The sequence below is a fragment of the Nesoenas mayeri genome, assembly GCF_963082525.1.
Source record: "Nesoenas mayeri genome assembly, chromosome: W".
Lineage (NCBI taxonomy): Eukaryota > Metazoa > Chordata > Aves > Columbiformes > Columbidae > Nesoenas > Nesoenas mayeri.
This window is the reverse complement of record NC_137553.1, coordinates 16,143,959-16,164,496: the sequence shown is the minus strand read 5'-3', so window position 1 is coordinate 16,164,496 and position 20,538 is coordinate 16,143,959. Positions and strand designations below refer to the sequence as shown.

Below are 20,538 nucleotides of genomic sequence, written 5' to 3'. Positions count from 1 at the left end.
CGCAGCACCTCTTGTTTCTCATGCAAAACGACGCTGATGTCTGGCCGTGCTATAAATAGCGCCTGTCCCCACTTCCTTCCCATCACCTTTCCTCAGGAAATGCTGTCACCGCATTGTGGAGGAGCGCGGCTCACCTACCCCAAGGTTCCCACCATGCACCTTTCACTCCCATGGGGAGAAGCAACCCTATGGACATTCAACCATAGCTCTCTCCTTGCATATATAATCTGTTTTTACATTCCACAAGTCATTTTTCAATGAGTTATGTGCTTCATTGGTTGTGTAAGATAGAAACGAAGAGTAGATTAAAGATGTCATTAAAAGAGGCTTCAGCTTTCCCAATTAAGGACCACTGTGTTTCTGTTGGACACATTTTTGGTAATAGCGCTCAACATCAGAGCCATATCTGGTAGAGGGTTTGGCTGCACAAGTTGTCGTAAAAGCCTACGAGAGGTGGTGAGGTCCTTGCTGCAAAGAGCTTCCAACCAGGGCAGGAGACCAGGGAGAGGTGTCACCTTCCCTTTGTCACCTGGCAGAAATCCCTGATGTTTTCTCTGTTGGTTTGGCCACACGAGGCATAACTGCCACCTTCTGATGAAGAACATCTTTGCTTGATTGGATCATTGAAGGAGAACAGCAAAGGCAAGTTTTTTCATAGATGTCCATGTGATCCATAGAGGGTTTTATTGTCCCAAATGCTAATCCGCTCTTTGCTGCCACACAAGACCCACCCTACCTAGATGTCACCAACGGCAACTTGATTTGACCTCCCGTAACTCCAGTGAAGGAGAGATTTTCCCCAGGTGGTAGCAGGGCCTCTCCAGCCTTCATCTCAAGCAAGTAGTTGAGAGAAAATAAATACTCTGGACCCGTTTCTCAAGTCCTCTCCTTCTGCCCTTCCCAACCCACTGCCTCTCTGCTAGTGGAGCACGAGCTGTGCTGGGAAGTGGTCTCCTTGGGCAGGTGGACTCTGAGTTTGGCCCATTGTCTTTCAAAAAATTCCCAAAAATTCTGTTTCTTAAGTATCTATCAAAGCATCACAAGTCAGATTGGTGCTGCACAGGGTTCCTTCAGTTCCCATGGCATCATGGGATGACGTGGTTTTGGATGGAGGGTCCAACCAGCCTGGTGATAAGTTCACAGAGGCCTTGTAGGAGTGATAAGAAATCTTGCCCAGTTTAGATAAGATCTACAAGGAATATATGGAGTTGCTCTAGGTTAAGACAGAGAAGTTTCTACCAATTTCTTGATCTTCTGGTTAACAGAGGACTGAAATTGTTCTGTGTCACCTAAGGAAGGGGATAGTTTTGATGAGGAGCAAGGAAAGGTTGCTGGGGAAGTCTTAGAAAGTTTGCGCCATTGTAATCACATGGGTTCAATGACATTTTGTTGGATTCAAAAGTCAAACCAGGCTAAATACCCGACCAAAAGGAAATCCTCATGTGTGTGTAGGTGCTGGCTGGTATCTCACAGGGCTTTTGGTGGTCATTCTATGGGACAGGACAGGATTACAGAGGGAAGCACAGACCTGTGGCTTGGAGATGGAATAAAACCCGAAGAGTTAATTAATCCTGTCTTCCCAAATGGTGTCTGAATTACACTTTTCAATAGATCCCTTGTGTGTCCTCCATGCTGGTGAGACATCCATCCTTCATAAAGCCCTTGTGTGGAGATAAGGAGGTGGAGCAGAAGACCACGTAGGTCCTCCTGGCTCGTACGTAGAGAGAATGAGTGGAAGCAAAGAATCTCATGTGCTCTCCTCACCTCCCCTCAGCATGCCCCAAATCCCCGTGGCTTTTGACAGCAGGATTACAGAAACATCCCCAAGTTTTCTCTTACATCATCCCAATTTGCTTCCTACTGTTAATTTGGCTTTACACTTAAATGATCAGGAAAAAACAGTCTGGATTTTTTTTTTTTTTAAATGTCTGTGTGTTGTTTTCTGGTTTTAATTAGACTCCGAGCTGAGGGGAGGCAGAAATATCGTCCCTCCCCAGCAAGCCCCAGGTGGCTGTCAGGGGCAGTTTCCTCTTCCTGAAGCAGGAGGGTTGTATAAGCGCCGCTGACCCCTCCTGCTCGCGCCTGCGCCGAAAACTGGGTTATCTGAGGTGAGCATCCAGAAGTGAGCCCAGATCATCTGGACAGGCCACCACGTTGCTGAGGGACCTCCTGGAGCTCATCTCATCTGGTCCACGTGGCCCCAGCCAGGGTCTCTCACAGACATGACTGTGGTCCTGCATAGAGATGGCCCAAAGGACCATCGTGGTGGCTTGGGGCCAGGCAGGGAACGTTCCAGATCCGCTAGTGGCTCTGCCAAGGAGCGTAAGCAAGGTGTGATATATTTCTTTTCCCATTATATTTGATTTTACAGACCCTCGGGGACACTCAGCCACCTACAGTGATTAGTTGGACTGATTAAGCTGCTTTTCCTCTTGTGGCAAAGTCGTTTTGTGAAGGGTTTTTCAATAGCCATGCTTCTTGGGACATTGTTCCTGTAAAATTTCCTTTCAAAACACCATAAAGGGCACTTGACCACTTTACCCTGTCATAAAAACATCACAGGAATCAGCTTTGCTCAGCTTGGTCCTTCAAGGGCAAGATCTCCTCATATGGGATTGGGTGGTAGTTGCGGGACCACATGAGGCTGGAGACGGAGCCATTAGAAAGGGGGGGGGGTTAAGATGAGATGAGAGGTAAAGCAAAAGTTTTCTACACTTTTTTTTTTTGCTATTTGTTAATATGAGGATCCAAGATCACACAGGGAACTAAAGGACACAATAAACTTGAAAGCCCCAAGAAGGAAATGCCGCTTCACACGTCTGTTGGTTCAGCCTTGCCCGGCAGAGGCTAAGAGTGGATGCGGATGCTCTCAAGCGGGGATAAACGGCACAGGGGGAGAAGGGCTGTTTCTGCTGAAGAAACGTGCTGCTGCGAACAGCAAGCAGATAAAATGGGTCATTTAATCAAGACTGGAAAGCAGAGGAAGGTCTGCTTTAATTGCCACCAAGGGAGTGACAGATGGAGGAGGTTGCACCAGGTCTTCCTTCTCCATGTTTGCAGTTACTCCCAAACCCTCTCACAAGGCTATTGGGTAGGTCCATATGAAGGCTTGGTGTCCTTGGGACCCGGTTAGTCCATCAGCTGCTCTTTGGGCAAGGCCATGATAGAACAGGACAGAGATGGTATCAGGAGGGGTCAAGCAGAAGCCCCTTAGACCCACAGAGCCGTGCTGACCAGACGCGCTGGCATCGCCCAGCCTTGCTGTCCTTCCTTCCAGGCGTCGAGGAGAAGGCTCTGCCAGGGGTCACAGCACTGGGACCCCACTACCAGGAGGAGGTTGTTGAGAACAAAGCCTGCACCAGGCTCCATGTTGAAAGAGTGGTCCTTCAGTGATCAAAAAGCCACCTCCTGACAACCCGTGGGCATCCAGCTGCAGGTGACTCAGCTGCGGGTCGAGCTGCTGGGTGGCATCGCAGCTTCTCATCAAGAGGAACCTCTTGGAGATGAGATCTGGAGGTGGTTTGGCTCCATCAAGACCATTCCGGGCTCAGTAGTTGGCCCAGAAGACAAATGGTATCTTGGGTTGCATCACAAGGAGCATGACCAGCAGGTTGAGGGAGGTGATTCTGTCCCTCTGCTCCGCTCTGGTGAGACCCCTCTGCAGTGCTGGATCCAGCTCTGTGGTCCTCAGCATAAGACAGACATGGACCTGTTGGAGCCACAGAAATGATCTGAGACTGGAACAGCTCTGCTGGGAGGACAGACTGAGAGAGTTGGGGTGTTCAGCTGGAGGCTCCAGGGAGACCTTATTGTGGCCTTTGCATACTCAAAAGGGGCCTGTAAGAAAGATGGGGACAGACTTTTCAGCAATGTTGTTGTGATAGGACAAGGGGTGATGGTTTGAAACTAAAGGAGGGGAGATTCAGGCTGGCCATGAGGAAGAAATTGTTGCCTCTGAGGGTGGTGAGAGCCTGGCCCAGGTTGCCCAGAGAGGTGGTGGATGCCCCATCCCTGGAGACATCCCAGGCCAGGCTGGATGTGGCTCTGAGCAACCTGAGCTGGGTGAAGATGTCATGGCAGGGGTTGGACTGGATGAGCTTTGAAGGTCTCTTCCAACCCAAACTATTCTGTGATTCTATGCCCATGTCACAGCATGGCATGGGGCTCTAATAGTCCAATGCCACCCATGTGCAGTAATCTCGGCCCCAGTACCTACAGGACACAGATGATCAAATAGCTCTGCAGATACCATCTGAAGTTCAAACAGGTTTATATCGAGCATCAGTCCTAGTCTGGCTCATCTAAGAGCCACTTGCCTGCCCCAGCATCATCCCCAGAGCAGCACACGTAGAGTCTTCCCAATGGCATTATCGTGAGCAGTTGGTGTTTATTGTCCATTGGGGAGTTTTGTTTTGCCTGTCGCCTGTCTCAATCTGTGGCAGACTGAGCAGGGCTTTTCCACCCAGCTGCTCTTGTTTCTGCCGTCGTGATCAGCACTGAGCCCTTCCACACATGAGGGTGTCAGTGACAATATGCCCAGTTGTGAGTCACCCCGAAGGCAGATGGCGCGGCTGCGATCCTGCCAGCTAAACACATCGTGGAAGGCGGTGCCATATTTACAGCTCCTTTCTGCAATGCTAGCGACGACTAAAAGGACTTTACATTTCATGTGACGCAAGGAAAACATACTTCTGTAAACACCAGAGTGCTCTGTGGGCTCAGGACTAATGGAAAGAGAAAAATAATTTTTTGTGAGTCCAACAGGACATGCTCCATGTGAGCAGGACTTCAGGAGATGTGTCTCCGTTACCATTCTCCATATCTGCTCCGTCCTCCTCGTGTGCCTAGCTAAAGGATGGTGCAGAAGGGTTAAAAGATACTCATCTAAGCAAATTTAATCCTTTCCTTTCATTGTTCCTTTTTTTTAATGCCAGGAGGCAGTGGCAGGAGAGCCGGGTGTGTTTCCCAGCTACAGGGTTGCCACCTCTCTATTGGGAGTGGCTTTGTCATTACAACACAAGAGTTTTTATTCCTTTTTTTTAATGATCTTGGCGACTGAAGTGACCCCTGTCCTGCAGACTAATTTTAAACCTGAATTGCCAAGCTGCCAGTAGACTTTATGGCATCAGGAGGCTTTTGCAGGTTGTTTTTCTCCATCTCTGCAGCTGATTGAAAGACTTTATGTACCACCCAGCAAAACATTTCACGGTTATAAAACCTCAATAGAAATGTAATAGCCTGCTGGATGATCTCAGGGTCTTATGATGTTACTTCACAGAAAGCAAAATAATTGCTCCAGAAAAACAAACAAACAAACAAACAAAACAAAACAAAACAAACAAACAAAAAAAAGTCATCAAAATTCGGTATTTCTTAGGGATCTTGTTTCTGTGTGGCAGCAGAAACTGGTCTGGAGGACAGTGGGACAGTGAGTTCTTGATTTCTTGATACCAACGGCTCTTCACTCCTTTTCTGCTGCTGCCTGTTCTTGTGAGTGTTAGGGAATGGGGAGCAGGAGCTCACGGTGGCTGTACAACCAAGGAGGAGGTTAAAAAGCAACTGCTCTTGTGTCCAAGGCCTTGGGGGGGACGTGGGAGATCTCGTTTTGGTTTTGCACACAGCCAATGAGATCACCCACATTTAGCCAAATCCCTTCTTGAGGCTGCTTGGCTTCACTGGCCAGAGCAAGCCCTCCTCACCCATCAGTTGGGTAGGTAGAACCTACCTGGGTCACCCATCAGTTGAATAAGAAGAACCTCCCTGGGTCACCCGTCAGCTGAGTAGGTAGAACCTACCTGGGTCACCCATTGGTTGGGTAGGTAGAACCTACCTGGGTCTACTAGGCATGTTGTCTTGGTTCAGCTCATGAGCAGGAGTTGACACCAGTCATTGATGTTTCAGCAACCTGGGTGAAGTCAGTAGTTGACTTTTTTGCCATTGTTTTTTCTTAAACAGGTGTCAACAGAACTGTTGTCACCACAGCTGGAAAGGTTTAGCCCTGAGCCCCTTCAAGGCATGGCTAACTCCTGCTACAACCCCTAACTCGTTTTTACTTCAATTAACAATTTGCACCTTCTTCTAGATGGGAGGTGGTGGGCAGATGCCCAAGTTCATGGATCTGCTATGTCCCAAGGCAGGAGGTGGCTGAAATGGGGCATCTGAGGAGATGGTGACATCTCAGGATGCGTGTGGCAGCGATGCTTTTGGCACTTAACATTTCAGATGAAATGAGAGTTGACCCAAGCCCTTGGGGTTGGGTGGGATTTGGGGAGTTGGTTGATGAGAGCTGTGGGGTCCTCAGCTCTGCATAAGTTGTGTTGTGGATGTACATGTCCTCCCTTAGATTTTGTTCTAAATGTTCAGAGAAAATAAATATCTATGTCTAGGTGTGTCACGGGCACATGAATCATGGAATCGTTTTGGTTGGAAAAGACCCTCAGGATCATCGAGTCCAACCGTAACCTAAATGTAGCACTAAACCATGTCCCTAAGAAACTCATCTAAACACCTGAAATCATGGGAGGGTGAGGAATGGACCCTAAAGCACCGTGGTTTGTAGTACTACATGTGAACTTGAAAGCTATTTTCTCTCTTGTTTTTAAAGGACAATATTATTTTATGTGAAAATCTGTTATTTTGCATTCATTATTACCTGATTGTGAGTTCTTAAGTATAATCGTCTTGTCCACTGTTTCATCTCTCATAAAAAAAATGGTTTTCCCTCTTCTTTACCCACCTTACATTTCACTCTCTGCTTAAAGATCTCAGAATCACAGAATAGTTTGGGTTGAAAGGACCTTCCCAGCTCACCCAGTGCCACTCCTGCCATGAGCAGGGACATCTTCACCCAGATCAGGTTGCTCAGAGCCCCGTCCAGCCTGGCCTGGGATGTCTCCAGGGATGGTTCATCCACCACCTCTCTGGGCAACCTGGGCCAGGCTCTCACCACCCTCAGGGGCAACAATTTCTTCCTCATGTCCAGCCTGAATCTCTTTCCTTTAGTTTCAAACCATCACCCCTTGTCCTTTCGCAACAGTCCCTGCTAAAAGTCCATCTCCTTATATTTATACATACACATATAACCAATAAAAATACATATATAACCAAGTTGTCCCAGCATTTTGTCTTGAAAAATGTTTTTCTCAGTGGGACTTTACCAAAAGAAAACTCTACGCTTGTTCCCATGAGCATCGCATGGGCAAGTCAAGAGGTTGGGACGGCAATGGCACGCATCCTCTTTGGGCCGGGTAGTTTTTGTGCTGGAAAGATTACTAAGAAAATCCCGACCATCAATCAGGAGCATGCTATGCAAGGTATTTATTTGAAAACTCTTTACAATAAGCTGACAGCCCGTATTCATGCAATTTTCACACTGTCATGAAGGGTTGCACTGTTTCCAGAGCCACTCCCGTGCTGATCTACCTGTTCACATCCAGTGCTGGGGCTCCTTTCACAAATAAAAATAATCACAGGAATGGCCCTTGCCATGAATTTTAAGATTGCAATTTATTTTGGATGAAGGTGAATGTGTTTTATGGCTGACATGAATCTGAACATGGTGTTTTTAAGGCTGTGAAATTTTGGAAAAGCCTTGGAAATCTGTTCCCAAAGATCACGAGGACAAACCTCTCCTGCTGGGCGAGTGAATAGAAATGAGTTCATAATTACAGAATATAGTAGGGACATGTTTGCTTTTTCACCGTTTTAATTGAGGTTTTTCAGAAAGGAAGAGAACTTAAAACAATACAGAAATGTCTTTTGTTCTTCCAAGGTCATTTGTTGAGAGCTTTGCAGTGAGAGGAGAGATTGTTTATGAAAAAAAAGCAACAATATTGAGATGTTATTTTAGTGCCAAAGTGCCGTTCTGAACTGGAACAAAACAAAATGTTTCGGATGGCCTGGGTACTTGCTGAAAACAAACACTGAGCTAAACAATTTGCGGTGCTTTTAGTGAACTCAATAAATGGTTCTGAAACAGAAGAAAAAGAGAGGAAGGGAAGGAATTGAAACGGTTGAAACACCCTTTTCTTCTCAATAGGATTTCCAAGTCAAGATAATTAAATTTAACAGCACGTGGGTCTGAACCCCTGAAGTGGCATCTGGAAATCAGGTTTTCATCCTCCTCATGCTCCTGTCTCCTCTGTGCCCCCTGGGAACTGATGGGGGTGACCCAAGCCACCGTGGAGACTCTTTCTGGGGGCACAGAAGGGACATCCCAAAGCCACTGGAGATGTCACGGGTGTCCCTGCTGAGCAGGAGTCGAGCTGGTGTAACGGTGGCTGTGAAAAGCTGCCCTTTGTAAGAGAGTTTTCTCCTGAGCAAACTCCTCAGGACCAAGATTTTATTATTTTTGTTTTTAAGGACAAAAGTAAGTCTCCATTTGTGTCCTCGATGAGTAGCAATATTAGCATCTTGTTAAATCATAGTGTAATGATGCAAAAAGCTCTTGAGGCAGCTGAAAGCACATAAGCAGAGATGCTGTTAAAATAATAGTCACTGTGTTGCTTCAGATTTAGAAACTTCGAGCCAGTGGTGGAGGACAGGCCACTTTTTCATGAACGACCGCACTAAAGGTGCATCTCAGAAAGGAATCACAAAATATCTTCAGTTGGAAAGATCCCATAAGGATCAAGTCCAACTCCCTGCTCCTCGCAGGACTGCCTAAAACTAAAACATAGAACTAAGAAAGCTGCGCCAGCTCAAACTGAGCATCCTGGAGAACAAGGTGAAGAGCTCTTTGTTGGAGTGATGGTCCTTCACAAGGATGTTCTTCAAGGATTAAGTGTTCAGATGCAGGAAAGTCACGAATAAACAGCATTTGCCCCTCCTGAGCAAAGCCAGCAGACACCGACGAGCAGGATGTCAGCCCAGGGGTTGGTTCCAGACAATTTAGAGACAGATAATTTTTTTCTTTCGGTTTGTCCACAACATCACTGGGAGCTATTACACTAAATTAATTCTCCGAACTGCAGGTCCCTGGAGGACAATATTGTCTTGGCGGTTTGTTCCTAAAAGGGCTCAGCTGAGTGATTGCATTACTGCAGCTTAATGAATTATGACACGTGAGCTGGGCAGCGGTAATTGCCTCTGCGTGCAAAGTGCCTTGTGCTGCAACCCCTCCACCCAGCTGAGAGATAACGCATCTTATCTTATGGTTGCCGTGTTGTCCTGCATCAGCAGAGAGGCAGGAGTTTTTCATTTGCAATTAAATGTGGTCATGGTGTGCTGGAGCTCATGGGGAGGTCAGGATGGGTCAATGGACACCAGGAGAGGCGTGAGAAGAACAAGGTGTGCATGTAATTCTGCTTCCTAGCAGTGGTCTCATCTTCTTCAGGGCTGGACTCAATAATCTTAAGGCTCTTTTCCAACCGAAATGATTCTGTGATTCTCTAGGAATTTAGAGTCATAAAATCATAGAATAATTTGGGTTGGAAGGGGCCTTCAAAGCTCATCCAGTCCAACCCCTGCCATGAGCAGGGACATCTTCATCCAGCTCAGGTTGCTCAGAGCTCCATCCAGCCTGGACTGGGAATGCTCCAGGGATGGAGCATCCACCACCTCTCTGGGCAACCTGGGCCAGGCTCTCACTACCCTCAGGGGCAACAATTTCTTCCTCATGTCCAGCCTGAATCTCCCCTCCTTTAGTTTAAAACCAACGCCCCTTGTCCTGTCACAACAGGACCTGCTAAAAAGCCTCTCTCCATCTTTCTTACAGGCCCCTTTTAAGTACAGAAAGGTCTCCCCGGAGCCTTCTCTTCTCCAGGCTGAACACCCCAACTCTCTCAGTCTGTCCTCCCAGCAGAGCTGTTCTAGCCTTGGATCATTTCTGTGGCCTCCACCCAGGGCACCTTGGTCATCTTGGTTGTACTGGTGTTGCGTTGTTAGCTGATTATGTGACTTATTTTTAACCAACCTGGCAGGGAAGTCCACATTGCATGGGTGAGCGTAGGGACTTTTTGGTCAATCAGCTGTGGGAAGAATCACGGGGATGAAATGAAGAGCTGTCCCCAGGGAAGACAACCAGAGATAAAACAACACTGTGATGTTTTGTTGTCCATCAACCTCCAAGTGCTTTTCGACACATGGCTGCTCTCAGAATCTCCCCTTCTCTGTGAGGAAAATGAGGCAGAAAGGAGAAGATGCTATGGTTGGACCTTCCCCCACTGCAGACATTGCACTGAACCCATAGCCACCAGATCCTTGTATTTGCAAACTCCATCACCCATGAGCCTGTCCCTCAAGACTGCTCTTCTAGTGTGGCAAAACATGACCGTCTACATGATGCCATTTCAGCCGTCCAGAATTGAGGGAAGGAAATGAAGCGGCAGGTTCTTCTGCGCTAGGAAACCAATCTGTTATTGAAATGGTTTTCTTTTTGGTAGAGTGTTTCCATCCCAGCTCCTCAGTCCTGGAAATAGGTTTATCCATCTACAACATTGTTTTCCAGCAAGAGTTCATGGAGTTGTTGTCAGCAGCTGGTTGCTGGAATGAATATAAAGTGAAATAATTTGTTTTTTTTTCTCCTGCTTTAAATCCCTGAATATAAATGTGCCATTGCTGGTGATCACTTGGAACGAGCACCGAGGGCTTTTTTTCCACCAGGTTGCTCTCCAAATTTATCTGGAAGACAAACTAGGAGGTAAGGGCAAGAAGAAGTCAATGCTTTTGATGGGTAAAAAAAGGTTTTGTGGCATCCCTTGTGTCACATGAGGTCTTTCCATGAGACCTGGCCCATTCGAAGAAGCCCAGCAGTACTTCAACGGTGTGGCCGCGCGGTTTCATGGGTGACTTCCAGTTTTTGGCTGCAGCAGGAGAGCATTTACCACCCACTCCTTCTCTCTACAAGCCCAAGTTGGGGATATTTGCCCCAAAAACTTTGGAGAGAGCAACATGCTGAAGCTCTGCAGGGTCTCCTGGCATGGTTAGTGTGCAAAGAACTTGCCAGCTCGAGTTGTTTGGGCTCTTGTTGCAGAAACAATATTTCTGTTTGACCCCTGTTAGCAACCGATGTTTGCAAAATAAAGAAGTCAAGGCACTGGGAATACTTTCCATTCCCTCTCTTGTCTCAGCCCAAAATATTAGTATTAAAAATACTGCATCTATTATATGCATCTAATATCTCTGCTGGCACGTAAATCACCCAGGGATTTTTCATCTCCATATTAAAAAAAAAAAAAAAAAATAGTTAACTACTCTCTATTTTTGGATATTTAACTGTTTTGTTTCCATTTATTCCTACTAAAGCCACAGCAGTCTGTCTCCAAGGGACCATCTGTGGGAAAGAAAGTCCCTGGATTGATTTGGAAGGTGCCAGTGTCATTAACAGGCATGAAGGCACTGAGTATCTGCTCTTTCTCTGATAATGCCTTTATTTAGCGTGACAGCCCCCAGGGCATGAGTGGACAACAGGCTTCTTTATTTCATTTAAACTAACATTGCTCCAGCCATTCCCAGTGTTTTGCAGATGCTGCGGTTCATCCCAATTTCCCATTTAAAGCTGGGGCTGCTGGTCCCAAAAGAACAAGAACCAGGAGCTTCGTGGGGATGCATAAGGTGACCCAGCTCTGTGTCTGGGCAGCATGTTCCTCTCCAAAGCAATGAGCAGAAACTCATCTGAGAGAAAGTAAATTTTTGGAGTGGATCAGACCTTGGCACGGCTCAGGTAGCGTGAAAGAGGAGGAATGAGGTCAAGAGAAGACAAGAATGGGGTCAAGAGAAGACAAGTCTTCTTTTGACAGTGGGTCAAGCTTAGGTAAAGATTTGGATTAGGATTGTCACTTGGGTTACAAGAAGTCAATGTCCAGGTTGATCCCAGCTCTATGCTAAATGCTATCCCATCGTTTTTCAAGTTTATTTAATGTGCTTGATAAAGGCTCCTGACACACATAAATCCAAAGCATCTCTGCTCCTTGGGTTGATGTTTTACCAGATCCTCGTGTCGGAAGTCATTGTTTGTTGTGGATTTTGGGTCAAGCTCATGTGTCTGGACAGCTGTTAGGAGATCCTGTCAAATCTTGCCTTGACGTCAACAGAAAAAACATTTGTTTCTTCATTAGAAACCACTGGTATTAATAGGAGACAGAAAAAAAAAGCCTAGAATGTCTCCTTGCTTGCAGGTCAAAGAGTCACAGAGGTCTAAAGGAAGACAGCTGGACAAAAAGGCAGCAGGTGGGGGCTCAAACGTACTATTTAGGATGCGTCTTGAGGGATGGGACCATGGAGGGACGGTGGTGGGCTCTGTCTGCGCATCTTGGCACGGGTTTAAAGTTTATATCTCTCGGAGGATTATCAGATTGCGAGATGACTAGTCAGCCTGGGTGTATTTTTAAAGAAGGCAGCCTGGAGTCTGTGATATAAGCTCTTTCATTGCAAAGTAGTAAAAAGATAAATCAATATTCATTCAACTCGCATTCTTACCAGTAGTCCAGGATCTGCATGTTGTTGCACTCAGCGGATTTTTGGGGAATATCGTGTACATGGTTGTGTCTTTCAGCTTTAAACTGTTTCGACTCAGTTTCTTGTCACTTTATTTTCCTATGGTTTTCATGTAATTTTTGCAATCGTTTACGGTATGAGAAGAATCCAAAAACATCATTCCATGCAATGTCGTTTCTGAAGAGAACCAGTTCCAAGCGATTGCTACATGAAATCACTGCAGTGATTTCTACACCAATCTGGACAATCGGCCTTGAAGTCCAGGGGCTGTCTTCTTAACTGGTTGCCTGCTCTGTGCAACAAGGACCTCCATCTGGACATCCCTAATGATTTGTGGGAGATCCAGCAAAACATTTGAAGAGCTGTTTTGCAGATATCTCACATGCCATCTGTACTTGGGATGTCTTTCCCAAGCTGGTGTTGCAAAACAGCTACTTAAATTTCTCCTGAAACTTCATTTCCATGAAGCTTAGAAGAAAATTGCTAACTCAGGCAGCCTGTGTGGCCAAGCGTTGCAGAATGTGAGGACTTTTGGTAGATTTTAGCAGTAGACAAGTTTGCTCTTCAATGCTTTGCTGAGTCTGCTCTGGTGGACTTTGTGTCCTGTCATAGAACCATAGAATGGTTTATGTTGGAAGGGACCTTCCAAGCTCACCCAGTCCAACCCCTGCCATGAGCAGGGACATCTTCACCCAGATCAGGTTGCTCAGAGCCCCGTCCAGCCTGGCCTGGGATGTCTCCAGGGATGGAGCATCCACCACCTCTCTGGGCAACCTGGACCAGGCTCTCACCACCCTTGGTATAAAAATTAATGCTACTCTTTTGTTTTATACTGAGTCTAGTTATGTTGTAAAGGCCACACAAAATCATCTCTAGCAAACAAAGACAGACATGATGTCCAGGCCCAATGAAGGGTTGTCTTTAGCAGCTGTACCCCAAGATCAAGGATGTGACAAGAGAAATTGTTCCTGGCTCATCAGAAGCTTTCATAATGCTTTTCCCTGCAGCCAGATGCTGTGACCTCATCAAAAACATCTCTACCCTCATAGTGTTGTTTTTGTTGGCTGGGCTTGTCTTCTAGAGTTCATGGTATGTTTTGAAGCATGCGGACATGTTAGACCTAAAGCATGCATTACATCTCCACTGTTCAAAGGTGATTTTAGATCCTGATCCACCACCGTTATGACAGGTAGATTTTCTACACTTCCAAAATGTCGTGTCTATCCAGACACGCAGGCTGGGTCTAGTGATTGGGACAGATTTTAATCCTGGTGACAGAAAAGCATAAAAGAAGTGTGAATAATTTCATTTTTGTTTTCAGGAGTGAACATGACATCTTGTTCCCTTCTCATCTGAGAAAAATGCAAACAAAAATTAAACTGGAGCCAAGTGAAACCAGCTTGAGAGAGAAAGCCAAAGGGAAAACACAGAGAAGTCCTGTGTTCTTCATCCTTGGAGCTGGTGGTTGCTGCTTTCTTGGGGGTTTTGAGGTTTTTGATTAAATTGTGTGGAACCGTCAAGCTTATTTGAGTATTTCCCACTCTCAGTCATAGCAAGGATAGAAAAAAGCTGTGGCTGGGCTGTCATGCTCCCTACAAAACTGAGTTATCATTATACATGCACATAAGACATGAGAGTGTCTTTGATGGACATGAGCTTAGTGAAGAACACTTTGAGGAGAAGTCAAGTCTCTAGAATAGAAATTCAGACCTTCCTCCTCATTATATTAATAGCAATATTCCCATTGACCTCACAGGGCGGAATTAGACCTCTAGGACCAGTTTTAGATGCTATAAAATTCCACCAGCTCCTAACTGGGATCCTTCAGGCCCTCCAGTTTGGACCACCATGTCTCTTAGTTGCCCAAAGCCGGTGACAATGGGTGGTTTTGACTTTGAACAGTGGGACTTTGAGCAACCTGGTCTAGCGGAAGGTGTCCCTGCTCATGGCAGGGGGGTTGGAACCAGATGATCTTCAAGGTCCCTTCCAATCCAAACTATTTGATGCCCAAACCCCTCCAGCAACATCAGATTGGGGGTGCCAGTCCAGTTATTTATGGAGTTGCATCATACAAGGTGAAGCAGCTGGTCTGGCTGGAATATTAATTCAGAAAGGCCGTGCCTGGAGAAATCTGTTTGTTCAGGGGATGTTTCAGAGGACTTGACTTCTTCTTGCCCTTTCCATCTTCATGCTGAGTATCCTGGACAGCTTGCTAGCACAGCCGTGAAGAACCCAGTTGCCGTTGATCTCCATGAATTTAACTCTTTCGGTAGTGACTCTAAAGAGTTTTATTTAATTTCCCTCCCTCTTGATGGAAAATTACTTTGGGATTTTCAAAAAGAAGGTGGGGAGAGATGGCCCATAGAGTCAGCCCCACCAGTCCTCTGTTGGCAGGTGCAGTTGTGTCCCTTAGGGATGCTCTGGTCCTCCAGCTTTGAGGGGTGTCACAGAGAAGTGAGATCTGGGGTCTTTGTGGGGGTGGAAGGTCCCACAGCATCCATTCCTGCAGCAGATCTTAATCTATGCCTTGTAACGGTAATTGCTAATTAACTGCAGTTATAGTAATAGCAAAGCTGATTGTTAGATACTCCTGAGACTTAGCATCATATTCCTGGGCCTGATCCTGGCACAGAGATGAGATACTGCCTGGGCAGAAGAAACTTTCTGTCTGCAAAATGCAGCGAGGGATGTTTTTGTTCAAGCACCAGAAGGATGAAGGCGACACAGAAAGTTTGACCTTGGCCATGGCACTGCTCTTCGTTCTCAACATCTTGCCCAAGTGGCTGTGAGTCCATATTAGTTGTTCATTACTGGGTGGCCCTGGCCATGAACACCAGGTGTCACAAGTGTGATGGGGAGCGGCTGAGGGGCCTGGGGGATTCAGCCTGGAGAACAGAAGGCTGAGGGGAGATAGGGACACAAAGAAACAGCCTCAAGTTGCGCCAGGGGGGGTTGAGGTTGGATCTTGGGAACAATTTCTTCCCGGAAAAGGCTGTCAGGCATTGGAACAGGCTGCCCAGGGCAGTGGTGGAGTCACCATCCCTGGAGGGGTTGAATGTATGCAGAGATGAGGTTCTCAGGGACATGGGTTAGTGCCAGGGTTGAGTTAATGGTTGGACTCGATGACCTTGAGGGTCTCTTTCAATCAAAATGATTCTATGATCCCTCCCTTGTGAGGAGCTTAGTGTTCCCTGGAGGGTTTGTCCCATGGGAGAATTGCCCCGGATTGAGGACAAGCGTGGTATCCACCAGGTTCTTCAAAGGCAAGAGACACAGGTGGGATCTTGATCCATTTGGGATGAGATCTCCATCCATTTGACCATATTGGGTGCTCTGCACCACAGGGTAAATATCTCCAAGTGTTCTTAGAGATGTAGCTCCTCAACTCTCTGTATTTACAGGAATTTCCTGACCCAGTCTCCATGCAACCACCAGAATAATGTCACCTGCATTCTCCTCCGGCTCTCCACATGTCAGACAAACGGTGGGGGCTCTCCGAGGACTTGTCTTGCTCAGGGATGGGATATGAACAGGGCTGACAGGATGGAGCAACTGTGTTTTAGACCACAGCTGTCCACATGTCTGGAGTTATTTTCCCCAGCCCTGTGCCTTCCAGCCCTTTTCCTTGGGAGTGAACGATGGAGTAAAAACCTGCAGGAATCCCGTATTTCTGAGTATGTAGGCTGGTAATCACCAAGACAGCTGAAGCCTTAGATTTGTTTGCGTAGGCTCCTCTAGCAGAGCAGACATTTGTCAGATCTAAATTCTGTTGAAAGGTATCTCGTTCAGTTAATCTAAAAAAAAAAAAAATCAGTGGAGAAACCATATAATGACTGATACCATCCTATTTCCATCTTGGCAACCCTGATCGTCTCCTCGTGGATTTTAGTTCTTCTGCAGTTTCTTTGTCTCTTTTAAGATTCTGCATTGACCAATGGCCAAATCCCCGGTCCTGCTGAAGTCAGGGGGAGTTTTGAGCTGAAGCAGAATTTGGCCTTTGAAGTAAAAATAATTATTTAACGTTAAACAGAGGCAAGAGATAAGAAACCGGTGTGTTCTCCAGATGCTTGTAGCTGAAGCAGTGTCCCCCAGAAGACAACCGTGTCCTCACAGAGAGGGACAGAAGAAAGATTTCCCAGTAGCTGCAGCATTTTTGGGGGATGAATTCTTCCTTTTCTTGGAGATGCTGCCATGTGCTGCCTCTCTTCAGCATCACAAGCCTAAAACCCTGGGACTGGAAAGAGTCTTTGGGTTCCTCCATGGTCTTGTTCCCTCAGCTTAGGTCACCCCAAGCCACCATCTTGGTTCTCCTGCCCTTGAGCAAGCACAAGGTGGTTTCCATGACCTCAACCTGTGTGTGATGTGATGTCCTGGTCCCCATCTTGCCCTTCCTGGGACTCCATGTCCCCAACACCTTGGTCACACTGGAGAGCAAGGATGGCTCATCCCAACCTCCCAAGCTTTGCAGTCAAAAAAGTTTGAAGATCTGGGCATTGGCTTGGGCTCTTTTTTGCTGTGGAGTCCTATTTCTTCTTGGCTTTTCGTCTTCACCAGGGTGTTAGGAAGATAAAAGCACATGATGAGTCATTGCCTGAATGATGGATGATCCTCTAGACCCCTGCCTGCTGCCAAGTCATGGACTTTGCTTCTTGTTTGTCGTTCTCCTTCCTTTGCCTTTTATTTCTTCCATTTTTTTTTTTTTTCCCTAACTTGTTAGACTCTGGTGGTTTCCGTCCTGTGGTTAGTGACTGCAGAACTTTGGTTCGTGTTTGCTCTGCCTCTTGCTGTGGGGATCTTGCTTTTTAGTTTGTCCCGTAGGGGGACAGAGCTGCTCGTCCTCTCCCTGTCCTATTGCAAAAGCCCCAAAACGAACAATCTTGCACATTCCACACTGACTTAAGTGGGTTTTTTTAAATCTTAAACCTAGGTTTTTTCCTTTCACAGCCCTTAAACAGAAACGCTTTGGTTTATAACATCATTATGTCTTTAGGAAAAGAATGTCCCTGCTTGCATTTCTTGCAGGAATTTACAGCAGAGGTTCCCAGCTCATTTCCACACATTTTCCTTCACCTCTGCTTAGATTAAAGCTGTGTCTGTGTCCAAATTTTATCATTTCTGTGCAATATTTGCAACTTAAATACAGTAGCAGCTTGTCTGGCTTATAACTCAAGACTGAAAGTGCACCCAAACAGTTAAATTCAGATATTTGAGAGAAGAGCAAAACCACAGAAAGCAAACGCTGAATTATGTCAGCAAAACCTCTTGCACACTTCAACATGTGAGGACTTAGTACTAGATAAGGGTTTTAACTAACTTTTATTTTGACATTCCCCTTTTAATAAGCATTGTTCTTTACAAAGCGATTTATGAGAGGAAACAAAGAAATGCTGGGAAAACTTAATGTGGAGGATCTGTACTCATAAAATGCTTGTAAGCTCCAGCAAACAGGAAAGCTTCCCCCATCCCCTCTGTTTTTTTTTTCTTTAATTCCCTGCCATTCAACTTGCAAAAAAATAAAAAAAGAAAAAAATGCATGTTAAATGTCTCAGAAAACCGGATCTGGTGGTCTGAGACTAAACACAAATTCCTTCCACTTGCCACCACAAACATGTCCCATGTTCGCCAAACACGAGCCCTCGCTCTTTATGGTTAAGAGCCAGTTTGCCTCAGAAAATAGGTTTTTAACTCCTGGGGATGCCAAGGAATACAGATTTGGAGGGCAGATGGCTTTGACAGGCAGGGCTGGAGACTGTTTAGCTGCTGACCATTGAAATATATTTGTGAATGGCCACTTCCTTCGTCCGAATGTATTTAGCCGAGCCGTGCGGATGATGAAAATAAAATTAATTGCTATGTGGCAGGTTTAAAATAAACGCTGCTATTTATCAGGATGGAAGGAGGGGTTTGGGATAAGGGATGAGGCCGAGCAGGGGGATTATAATGAATGTGGACCAGTGTGGTCACTGGTCTCCCAGTTTCAGGGGATGATGCTGGGGAGATGTCCCTTGTGAACCTCCAGCACTGCTCCCAGCAGCCGTGTAAGGAGCCAGGTGTTAAAGCATCCCACGTGCTCTCAGAGCCAATATCGAGTGTTAAACTGTCAGTGATCAGGCAAAGAGCTGCTGTCATGCTCAGGACTAACCCTGCAGAGTCCCATGCCAAGGCATCCAAGGCTGAGACCATCTCCATTTTAACTGCATCCTTGATGATCATAGGATCATAGAATCACAGAATAGTTTGGGTTGAAGGGACCTTCCAATCTCACCCAGTCCAACCCCTGCCATGAGCAGGGACATCTTCACCCAGCTCAGGTTGTTGAGTTGGTACTAGGTTGTGTTAGATGCCAAGAAATTGTCCCCTCTTTTGTGGCAGGGACACCCACAGAGCTCACCCACCAAGGGCTGAGTTGTTTGGTGGGATAGATGTGTTGACCAAGCAGGACGATGAAGGAAAGGGTGTACTAACATCTTCCTTTGACTTTCCAGGAGACAGCAGAGACTTCCCAGTGGGAACAAGCCTCAACAACATGCGGATCATCAACAAGGTGGCACCAAACACAACAGGGACCACCAGAAACTCTACCAAGGAGGCCAGGCCCCTCACTCCTCAGGCAGGATGGGCCACCACGGCTACAGCCAGAACCGGAGATGGCACCACAACCAGAAGCACTCACCCAATGACAAAGAAACACACAGAAATGCCAAAGAGAATGAGAATTTGAAAATTGAGGACACCTCCATCTGCACAGTGCACATTCCTGTGGAGACGCACCGAGGCCTGGAGGCTGTGGAGAAGCAGTCTCAGCAGTTCAACCAGGAGTTGGAGACCAAGCAGAAAGACAGTGTTCACAAGCACATTGAGGAAAGACCCAAAATCAACTTGCTTCAGTCTTCCAAAGACAGACTGCGGAGGAGGCTAAAAGAAAAGGTATTAATTCTTAGGGAAACGTTGAGTTTCCCATTTTCCAAGAGTCTGGCTTTTGGCCATTCTCCATATCAAGGGTGGGGTGGGCTCAAGGGACATTTCCATGAATGCACCCAACTTATCTTAATCTCCCAGTGTCAAGACTTCTCTTGAAGTGTCTTCGTGCTTCTTCAGGAAGCCTTTTATTGACATGATGCTTAGCTTGAACTCTTGGTTGAGGTTGCTACCAGCTTGAGTTCTCCAAGAAGGACCGGGTGTTCCTTCCCTGACTACCTCTTGGTCTGCAGAGCTCATCTGCTTTGCAAAGAGGTCTAAAAAAGGCAGTTTGTCTCTCTGCAATCACAGAGCTAAATCCCAAGCTTCAACTTTTAAGTGCTGAATGGCTAGAGTCAGCTACTTAAAAGTTGATATCGATTTATCTTGGCGATGAATTGTAACACACTTATCTTTCCCCCTTCCTTCCAACAACTCCAAAATAACAAAGCTATTGCATGCAGGTGCTGGAGGAGAAATCCTTTTTGGAAACAATATTCAGCCTCAGATTTTTGAGGAATTCGGAGATGATATCTCCATTTGGCCCCCTGTGAAATTCAGATTCTTTGTCAGACTGGCAAATGCATCCAAAGGGGTATCTCCAATGAGATTTCCAAAATGTGTAGTAAAAATAATCTGAACATATACAGTTCCATGGGAGTGCGTGTTGGAAATATATACCTTTGGCTGCATCTGCATTTACTATTTATGTATGGTGCATGAGGGGGAGGAAGAGATTTTGTTATTTTCATGGTATTTATAACAATGGGAGTACAGCAGAGACTTTCAAAGTATTAATTTTAATGCTCTCCATGTGACTTTATAGTCTTATAAGAGAGACGTCACATAAGCACCCACTCTTAGATGGGTGTAGTCAACACAACTGGATCTCCTGGTGGGAGTTTTGGACACCTCCAACTACCAGTTGGGGTTGTCCAAAAAATTGCTGCAGGTTTGTGTCGTGTAGCACATTTTGAGATGGAACTAGAGAAGAAGGGAGCAGAGCATCGCAAGCAGGATGTATGCCTTACACTGAGGGAAAGGGATAAATGTGTAATTAAATGTTGAAAAGAAGCAATAAATTCTATGATGATGACATAAAGAAAGAAGTGTAATGGTCAAGAGATGGAAAAACTAAGATTTTGT

At 46.1% G+C, this 20,538-nt stretch overlaps 1 protein-coding gene across 2 annotated transcripts in view; it reads left to right on the top strand.

Annotated features, from left to right (window-relative positions):
• LOC308051452 (CBP80/20-dependent translation initiation factor-like) overlaps window positions 1–20,538 on the top strand; it is a gene marked incomplete at its 3' end in the record, with an annotated part of 136,249 nt that overhangs the window by 75,348 nt on the left and 40,363 nt on the right. For both annotated transcript variants that reach the window (XM_080361889.1, XM_080361888.1), the window contains one exon: window positions 18,921–19,362. In XM_080361889.1, the coding sequence (XP_080218015.1) occupies window positions 18,921–19,362 (442 nt within the window). The remainder of the gene's footprint in view (window positions 1–18,920; window positions 19,363–20,538) is intronic.